Source organism: Crinia signifera, unplaced genomic scaffold (assembly GCF_055691185.1).
Source record: "Crinia signifera unplaced genomic scaffold, ASM5569118v1 HAP2_SCAFFOLD_244, whole genome shotgun sequence".
Taxonomy (NCBI): domain Eukaryota; kingdom Metazoa; phylum Chordata; class Amphibia; order Anura; family Myobatrachidae; genus Crinia; species Crinia signifera.
In genome coordinates, this window is record NW_028142137.1 from 70261 (window position 1) to 79597 (window position 9337).

Sequence of the window (9337 nt, forward strand, 5' to 3'; positions counted from 1 at the left end):
CCTGACATGACAGGTGTGAATGTGTTCCTGAAACACCCCCACTATCCACGCCAGTCAGAAGCGTGGCGAGCTTAGCGAGCCCCGCGTGGGGACGCGGTACACGTCTTCCCGACCTTCTCATAGCCCCACTATCCACATTGGTGTAAAGTGTGGAGAGCGCAGCAAGCCACCGAGCCCGAAGCGTGGCGAGCGGATGCGGAATACACGTTAAGTAACCCGCTTCCCCTCGCTGCGCTCGCCACACTTTATAAAGACAACTCCATGCCAACGTGGATAGTGGGGGTATGAAAAGGACGGTAGGACGCGTACCGCGTCCCCTCGCCAAGCTTCAGCCTGGCGTGGATAGTGGGGGTTTGAAATGGAGGCATTCTTTATTGTGCATGAGATGCACTTGCACACTGCACCCCTCTTTTGTGCAGAAGACGCACGCGCTACCGAACCCCTAACCCTGTCCGCCTCCCTGCATCTCAGACAGATGGAGCACCTCTCCGCCAGCGCAGGGGATATGGTAGTTAACAGAGCTGTGTGAGAGGCGCCCACAAGGCTTGCCAGGGACAGAGCTGCAGCTCCCGGGGACAGTACAGTGACTAGCTGCCTGACGGGGACACTAAGCTGACTACGCAGTGCTGCCGCGTTGTCCCTAGGCTGACTACGCTAGGCAGCAGTTGGGCTACGCTGACCATGTAGCTTAGCCTACGCTGAAAACATAGAGTAGCCTGCCGCCGTGAAACTACACAAGTACCCAGAAAATTCCTTTCTCTGTATGCTTTAACCATGTTTTAAGTAGGTGACAGGAATGGGGGCTTCTCAGATATCTAAATGTAGCCCTAGTAGTCAGGAAGTGACTCCATCACAACACTACAATAAAATACATTGGAACCAGACCTGGGTTACACATGTAAATTCTCTAGGCCTGTTTCAAATGTTTCTGGGGAAATAGGGGAAAAAAGTGTCTGGAACAAACCATGATGCCATGCAAGGAGAGCAAATGCAATTATATTTTTACTGTGAAGGGTAAGCACTGGCTGCTTTTGGATGTAGCCCACAAATGTTAGCATTATTTTTTCATTGTAATAAAAATTTTGGTTTGGACACACCCCACTGAAATCTAATGCGCACATGTTACAACTGCCCCAGCTGCGCTGCACTGTATTACACTCAGTGGTGGAACACGAGCGGTAAGTCCAGGTGCAAGAATATGCTTTGGGCCCTCTCCTGTTGATAATATGGACACTATTCTGGTTCACTCGCAAAGGCAAATTCCTTCTCAAATGGACAAAACCATGCGTACTGCAGTTGGGGCAGATGTAACTTGTGCAGAAAGAGTTAGAGTTGGGTACTTCAAAGTGAGATCTATATTGCAGTGTAAAAATAATGCAGCCAGTATTTTCCCTGCACATAAACAAAATAACTCACCCAAATCTAAATCTCTCTGCATATGATATGGGGGGGGGGGGCAAGATGTAACATGTGCAGAGATTTAGATTTGGTAGAGTTAGTTTGTTTCTGTGCAGGGTAAATACTGGCTGCATTATTTTTACACTGCAATTTAGATTTCAGTTTCAACACACCCCACCCAAATTTAACTCTCTATGCATATCTTACATCTGCCCCACCTGCAGTGCACATGGTTTTGCCCATTTTGAGACCAAATTTGTACTGAGATCAGATCTGAATAAGCACCATAGTTTAGCGCACAATGGTATTAATGACATTTTTCTGGGACTTAATGGACTTTTGTGCATTTATTTATTAAATTGCATAAGAAGTGGATATTACAGTTTGTTGAGATATATTTGAGATTTCAACTCTAGTCTTTAATACCTTATCTCATGTCCTGCTTTCAGGATTTCAGCCTGTGGGAACCGGGGGATAATTACTGACAAAGCAAAATAGATTACCTGTGCATCATTATTATAGAAATGCAGAAAACATGATCTGTTGGGGTTATTTAAGAACTGAATTTAAAAAAATGCAGATTATTGCAGATTATTCAGACAATTTGTCTAACTATTTTCAAAATGTACAATAAAAAAAAAACAAGAATTAAACCTCAGGCAACATGGATTTAATTAATTTCAGAGAAGTCATCAAACTTCTGCCAGAACAAACGCAGACAAAAAATCTGGAATAGAACTTGTTCTTAGAAACTAGGCTGTTACAAAAATAGAAGTTTTAATTCCTGACCCCCAAGGAAATAAAGACCTTAATTTACAGTTTGAAAATCTGTATAAATAATTTTTGAAATATTTCTGCTAAAAAAAAAAATATCAGTCTGTTTTATTTTCTTTATTATACTCTGTGCTGGAGCTATCAGATTGTCCTTCAGAAACATCAGTGCTTGGCCGGATTCCATCCTCGTGGTTATCAAACCTTTCTGTCTCTGCATTAGTTTTGTGTTTGGCTTCCAGTGCTACCATAAGAAACTTAAGTAGTGCATTTTCTGCCAGAAGACTTTCAGAAGCCGCTACCAGCTCCTTCATCTTGTCCGCCATCGTGCCCACCTCCCTAGTTTTTTGCTCACACAGAGCTTGTAACTGTTCCGTGTGATCCTCCAAGGCTCTGTTGTGTTGTTCTAGGGTCCGTTTTTGGACTTTAAGGTCTTGTGTATCTTTCCTCACTTTCGAAATCCGTTCTGCCAGCTGATCCTGGGCATTGTGTAATACTGTAATTTCAGCCCTCAGTCTTTGGATTTCTCGCTCCAGATAAGTGACTTGATCTTCTTTGTATTGCAGATAGTGCATTGGGCAGGAGGCAGGAGGATCAGCTGCAGCAGAAGGCAGGGTGGCATATTTTAGGATAAACTTCAGAAGGTTTGGAACAGTGATTTGCTGATCTTCAGGATACACTACACTGTGGTCTTTCCTGCAAACACATAAGTAATAAGTGGAGGGTTGGCATTAGAGTACTTGTACTTATATATGTCATCTGCGAACTATCCCAGCAGACTTCCAAAACCTTGTTCGTTCAATAGACAGAAACAGCATCAGGAAAGGAAATGCATGCAATCGCAGTCATATGAACATTAGAATAAGCAAGAAAGAAGCACATTTTGTTTCCCCCAGCACACTCAATGATATCAGTAACAATATTTAAATCTACATGATAATGTAATTCAGAGATCTTGGTTACATATGTATGCAAAAATTTGGAAAGCCCCCAAGTCAATTGACAAGGCATCTTAGAGTATTGCAATATCTATTTGCAGGGTGCAGCATCCCAAAATCAAATCAAAATCGAACAGTGTTTAAGCTGGATCCGATCTCGAAGCGCAGCCCCACGATCGAAAGTAGAAATAAACTTGGCAGGCAACTGCGTGTGTGGCCGGAAACGGCATGTGCGGCCGCCAAACAGCGAGGCTCGTGGCTAAATGCAGCGGCGTCCCTGCTTTAGCCACGAACCTCGCTGTTTGGGGGAATCCTCGCGGCCATCTGACATTGGCCGGCACTGGGGTTAAACGACAAGGGTCATTGTTTTCGGTGAGCCCTGCCGTTTAACCCCCTCACCGGCCGCATTGAATACTGCCCATTAACTCTTACTGCCTGCTATATTGGAGGCACAAGTACACTTTGAGATTGATGTTTGTCTGTTGAAAGCATCCTGTAAGGAATTCAGTTATTTATATTTTTTACAGCAGCATATCTTTTAAGTTACTGTAGTGCGCATTCCACCAGGGTAAGCGCTGAAAAAAAATGAAAGTAAAACAAGGAAAACGTTGCTGGTGAAATCAGAATGCGATACTGGGGATTGTATCCAACATATAGAACAAAGAGTGTACACAATAATACACAATTATAGTGGCAAAACTTTCAGGCCAGGGGGAGGCGTGGCCACGGCAGGGCACGAGTGAGAGCGTGTGCTTGAATCTCCCTGTGCCATGAACTAAGGAGCCCTCTCCTACGCACATCCACATGTTGGAATAAAGGAAAAATAAGACTGTTACCAGTGGGAGCCTGTGGTCGTGGTGACCCCCGGTGGAGGTGTGCGGTGCGTCGGCCCCCTGCTCCGGCGGTGCAGTGTGCCTGCGGTGGAGACTGGCGAGAGGGCGTTTTGATGCAGCGAGGAGAGAGAGGCGCTGCTGCACGGAGAGATAGGATCCGCATCATCGGCGGCGACATCCCCGAGTTTCCCGGCGCCAGAGAGTGACGCGCTGTGAGAGAGCGGACCCGTGGGCGGCGTGCACAGCACAGTAACACGGCAGCCTGAGACACCCGCCGCAGAGAAAGGGGGAACGAGGTGTGGTGGCGGCGGAGCAAGCTGTTTTTGCACCCCAGGCTCCAGTTCCTGCGGTGCTCATTGTTCCCTGGTAGCCCCAAGACAGTGCAAAGCATTTTGGGCAGCGCAGTTTGTGAGGCGAACGGATGCTCGCTGGCCTACAGAGTCTGCTGGAACCTAGGCTGTATGCTGCTGTATGCTGTAATCCAGGAGAAATCAATCTGCCAACGGTGATAAAGGTACTTGAATTGCACTTTCTTGCACCAATCAATAAATACCAGCACCAATATATTGAGGACTAAGCATTGAAGGTTGGCTGTGAAAGGTCCTGGCCCCTATTGGATAATAGGGAATAAAACTGGTTAGAATATCTGCAGTATAACCAGAATTCTCAAAAGAAAGTTATCACACACCAATAATAATGGGGAAATCCAGCCAAAACACAGCTGCTGCACGTTTAGAAAAATTTGCCAGGCATCAGACTAGCAACAGCTCCCAGGCCAGCACACCGCACACTACTCCAGTGAAGGAGAATAAAAATCCACAATCTCAAGAAGTCACTTTACAACAACTGCTAGAGGCCATTAACTCTAGTGAGACCCGTATGGTGGAGCAAACCAATAAAATACAAAGTGATCTAATGCTGTTGAGAGATGACGTACGCAAGATCAGAGACCGAGTGGCTGAAGTGGAGAGTAGAGTATCGGCTGTAGAAGATACAGTAGCGCCACTTCAGAGCCAGGTCAAAAACATGACAGGCCAAATGCAGGACATGCAGCGCAAAATGGTCGACATTGAGGGGCGGCTTAGGCGTAATAATTTACGCTTTATTGGTTTTGAAGAAGGAGTAGAAAGAAATACTAGAGAAAAATTTATTGAAGAGTGGGTGGTACAAGCCCTGGGCAGCAAGTCACTCACGGAACAGTTTATAGGGGGATAGGTGATAGAGGATAGGGGATAGGGGAAAGGTGATAGGGGATAGAGGATAGGGGATAGGGGATAGATGATAGGGGATAGGAGATAGGTGATAGAGGATAGGTGATAGGGGATAGAGGATAGGTGATAGAGGATAGGTGATAGACGATAGGGGATAGGTGATAGGGGATAGGGGATAGGAGATAGGGGATAGGTGATAGGGGATAGATGATAGGGGATAGGAGATAGGTGATAGAGGATAGGGGATAGGAGATAAGGGATAGGTGATAGAGGATAGGGGATAGGTGATAGAGGATAGAGGATAGGGGATAGAGGATAGGGGATAGAGGATAGGGGATAGGTGATAGAGGATAGGTGATAGGGGATAGGTGATAGAGGATAGGGGATAGGTGATAGGGGATAGGTGATAGGGGATAGGTGATAGAGGATAGGTGATAGGGGATAGGTGATAGGGGATAGGTGATAGATGATAGGGGATAGGTGATAGAGGATAGGTGATAGGGGATAGGTGATAGGGGATAGGTGATAGAGGATAGGTGATAGAGGATAGGTGATAGAGGATAGGGGATAGAGGATAGGGGATAGGTGATAGAGGATAGGTGATAGAGGATAGGGGATAGAGGATAGGGGATAGGTGATAGGGGATAGAGGATAGGGGATAGGTGATAGGGGATAGGTGATAGGGGATAGGTGATAGAGGATAGGTGATAGAGGATAGGTGATAGAGGATAGGGGATAGGGGATAGATGATAGGGGATAGGTGATAGGTGATAGAGGATAGGGGATAGGTGATAGGGGATAGGTGATAGGGGATAGAGGATAGGGGATAGGTGATAGGGGATAGGTGATAGATGATAGGTGATAGGTGATAGGTGATAGATGATAGGGGATAGGTGATAGGTGATAGAGGATAGGTGATAGGGGATAGGTGATAGAGGATAGGTGATAGGGGATAGGTGATAAAGCATAGGTGATAGGGGATAGGTGATAGATGATAGGGGATAGGTGATAGATGATAGGTGATAGATGATAGGGGATAGGGGATAGGTGATAGGGGATAGGTGATAGGGGATAGGAGATAGGTGATAGGTGATAGGTGATATATGATAGGGGATAGGGGATAGAGGATAGGTGATAGGGGATAGGTGATAGATGATAGGGGATAGGTGATAGGGGATAGGGGATAGGTGATAGAGGATAGGGGATAGGTGATAGGGGATAAGTGATAGGGGATAGGTGATAGGGGATAGGTGATAGGGGATAGATGATAGGGGATAGATGATAGGGGATAGGTGATAGGGGATAGGTGATAGGGGATAGGTGATAGGGGATAGGTGATAGAGGATAGGGGATAGGTGATAAAGCATAGGTGATAGGCGATAGGTGATAGATGATAGGGGATAGGTGATAGATGATAGGGGATAGGGGATAGGTGATAGGGGATAGGTGCTAGGTGATAGAGGATAGGTGATAGGGGATAGGTGATAGGGGATAGATGATAGGGGATAGGTGATAGGGGATAGGAGATAGGTGATAGGGGATAGGTGATGGAGGATAGGGGATAGGGGAAAGGTGATAGGGGATAGAGGATAGGGGATAGGGGATAGATGAAAGGGGATAGGAGATAGGTGATAGAGGATAGGGGATAGGTGATAGGGGATAGGTGATAGATGATAGGGGATAGAGGATAGGTGATAGAGGATAGGTGATAGATGATAGGGGATAGGTGATAGGGGATAGGTGATAGGGGATAGGTGATAAAGGATAGGTGATAGGGGATAGGTGATAGATGATAGGGGATAGGTGATAGATGATAGGGGATAGGAGATAGGTGATAGAGGATAGGGGATAGGAGATAAGGGATAGGTGATAGAGGATAGGTGATAGGTGATAGGGGATAGGGGATAGGTGATAGATGATAGGGGATAGGAGATAGGTGATAGAGGATAGGGGATAGGAGATAAGGGATAGGTGATAGAGGATAGGGGATAGGTGATAGGGGATAGGTGATAGGGGATAGATGATAGGGGATAGGTGATAGGGGATAGGTGATAGGGGATAGGTGATAGGGGATAGAGGATAGGTGATAGGGGATAGGTGATAGATGATAGGGGATAGGTGATAGGGGATAGGTGATAGAGGATAGGTGATAGGGGATAGGTGATAGAGGATAGGGGATAGGTGATAGGGGATAGAGGATAGGGGATAGGTGATAGGGGATAGGTGATAGGGGATAGGTGATAGAGGATAGGGGATAGGTGATAGATGATAGGGGATAGGTGATAGGGGATAGGTGATAGATGATAGGGGATAGGAGATAGGTGATAGGGGATAGAGGATAGGGGATAGGTGATAGGGGATAGAGGATAGGTGATAGGGGATAGAGGATAGGAGATAGGGGATAGGGGATAGAGGATAGGTGATTGGGGATAGGTGATAGAGGATAGGGGATAGGTGATAGGGGATAGAGGATAGGTGATAGGTGATAGGGGATAGAGGATAGGTGATAGAGGATAGGGGATAGGTGATAGGGGATAGAGGATAGGAGATAGGGGATAGAGGATAGGGGATAGGTGATAGGTGATAGAGGATAGGGGATAGGTGATAGATGATAGGGGATAGGTGATAGGGGATAGGGGATAGGAGATAGGTGATAGGGGATAGGTGATAGAGGATAGGGGATAGAGGATAGGTGATAGGGGATAGGTGATAATGGATAGAGGATAGGGGATAGGTGATAGGGGATAGGTGATAGGGGATAGAGGATAGGGGATAGGTGATAGAGGATAGGTGATAGGGGATAGGTGATAGGGGATAGAGGATAGGGGATAGGTGATAGAGGATAGGGGATAGGTGATAGAGGATAGGTGATAGGGGATAGGTGATAGGGGATAGGTGATAGAGGATAGGTGATAGAGGATAGGTGATATGGGATAGGTGATAGGGGATAGGTGATAGGGGATAGGTGATAGGGGATAGGTGATAGGGGATTGGCCGGACTATGTGCTTCCGCGATCACGGCGGATATCACTGCGCAGACTGGGTCTTTACACCCTCCATCGATAGTGTATAAATATTCACGGACGACCATCGATGTTTTTATATATCGATGGTCATACATTTTCTTTGATTGATTGGCCTGTAAGCCAATAAAAATGCGGTGGCGGTGCTTCGCGGGTGCCGGGGGTGGAGCTATGCTCCGTGTCCCGACACCTTGGGGAAAAAGCAAAAACGAAACTATTTGTTTTAAGCTTGACATCGATGGTGGGAAACCATCTGGTTCTCCCACATCGATGGCAAAACTATTCGACATCGGCCATAAACCATCGATGGTTTATAATCATCGATGGTCGATGGCCATCTGCTGTGCTACCGCTGGGGGTGGGTAGCAGGGGCTGTCCTTTGCTGCTGGGCAGGTGGAAGCAGCTGTTCTAGTGTTACTGGGGGGTGCAAGCTACTCCGCTGCTGCTACTCATCACTTGTTCAAGTACACTCACACTGTGCTCGGCCCGCGCACCACACCCACGTCAGTAAGCCCCGCACCTAAGCGCTAGGGGAGGCGCGTCCCTCGCGGCTGTTGCTTGACGTCATCACTCACCTTTTTGTCACGTGACAACGAGTGGACAGTTGGGCTGCGAGATGCGCGAGCGAGGACGGTTGGGCTGAGAGCTGCGCTGGAGGCGGCTGTGTGAAGTTGTCCCATCTTTCCCCCTTCATGAAGATTATACAGCCATAGACTGCCAGCATATTGCCCAGCACGGTGACGGAGAGGAGGCAGAGGTAGCAGGTACCCCCACTGATACTGCAGTGCTACCGAGGGGTTGTGGTGGGCGGGCGCTGCCAAATAGGAGAGAGAGGTAGAGCTGTCCCCAGTGTCGCGGCTATTGGTGGAGGGCTGGCCCCGGGGCAGGTTAGACTAGCCCCCCCCCCCCCCCCCCCCCTGATCACAGTGCATAGCTCCCAACATTGCATGTTAAAATTGGTCGTGAAAAGAGGAGGGGCTAAATGGGAAATGGGCGGGGCATCGGTAAAGGGGCATGGTCTATTGCCACGACCACCTGTTTTTTATCATTTTGGGGGGCATTTCCAAAACTTTCATAGTGACTAGGCAAGCCCCAAACTCTCTCCCTGACAAATTTTTTAGGGATAGCCATCGATGGTTGCCATCGATGTCAATTGTGCAACT

The 9337-nt window shown here is 47.2% G+C and overlaps 1 protein-coding gene across 2 annotated transcripts; it reads right to left on the reverse strand.

The window, feature by feature from the left end:
* Nucleotides 1-1732: 1732 nt before the first annotated feature.
* Nucleotides 1733-9061, reverse strand: LOC146054523 (thioredoxin domain-containing protein 11-like). 2 transcript variants are annotated; one of them, XR_014468216.1, is made up of 2 exons: nt 8649-8738; nt 1733-2865 (listed from the first exon to the last, which is right to left on the reverse strand). XR_014468216.1 is itself a non-coding variant. In XM_083168073.1 (2 exons), exons 1-2 carry the CDS (start codon nt 8896-8898, stop codon nt 2271-2273), a joined length of 744 nt encoding a protein of 247 aa, XP_083024199.1. In that variant the 5' UTR covers nt 8899-9061; the 3' UTR covers nt 1733-2270. The 2 variants fall into 2 exon arrangements, 1 of the variants encoding a protein (XP_083024199.1); XM_083168073.1 differs by lacking the exon at nt 8649-8738 and adding an exon at nt 8750-9061.
* Nucleotides 9062-9337: the final 276 nt, after the last annotated feature.

Bases quoted from the DNA above. Each gene is read 5' to 3' on its own strand.
- LOC146054523 (XM_083168073.1), bottom strand. From the start codon at position 8,898: ATGCTGGCAGTCTATGGCTGTATAATCTTCATGAAGGGGGAAAGATGG. The intron at 2,866-8,749 runs GTGAGTGATGAC...ATGTGTTTGCAG, and splicing joins CGTTGTCACGTGACAAAAAG to GAAAGACCACAGTGTAGTGT.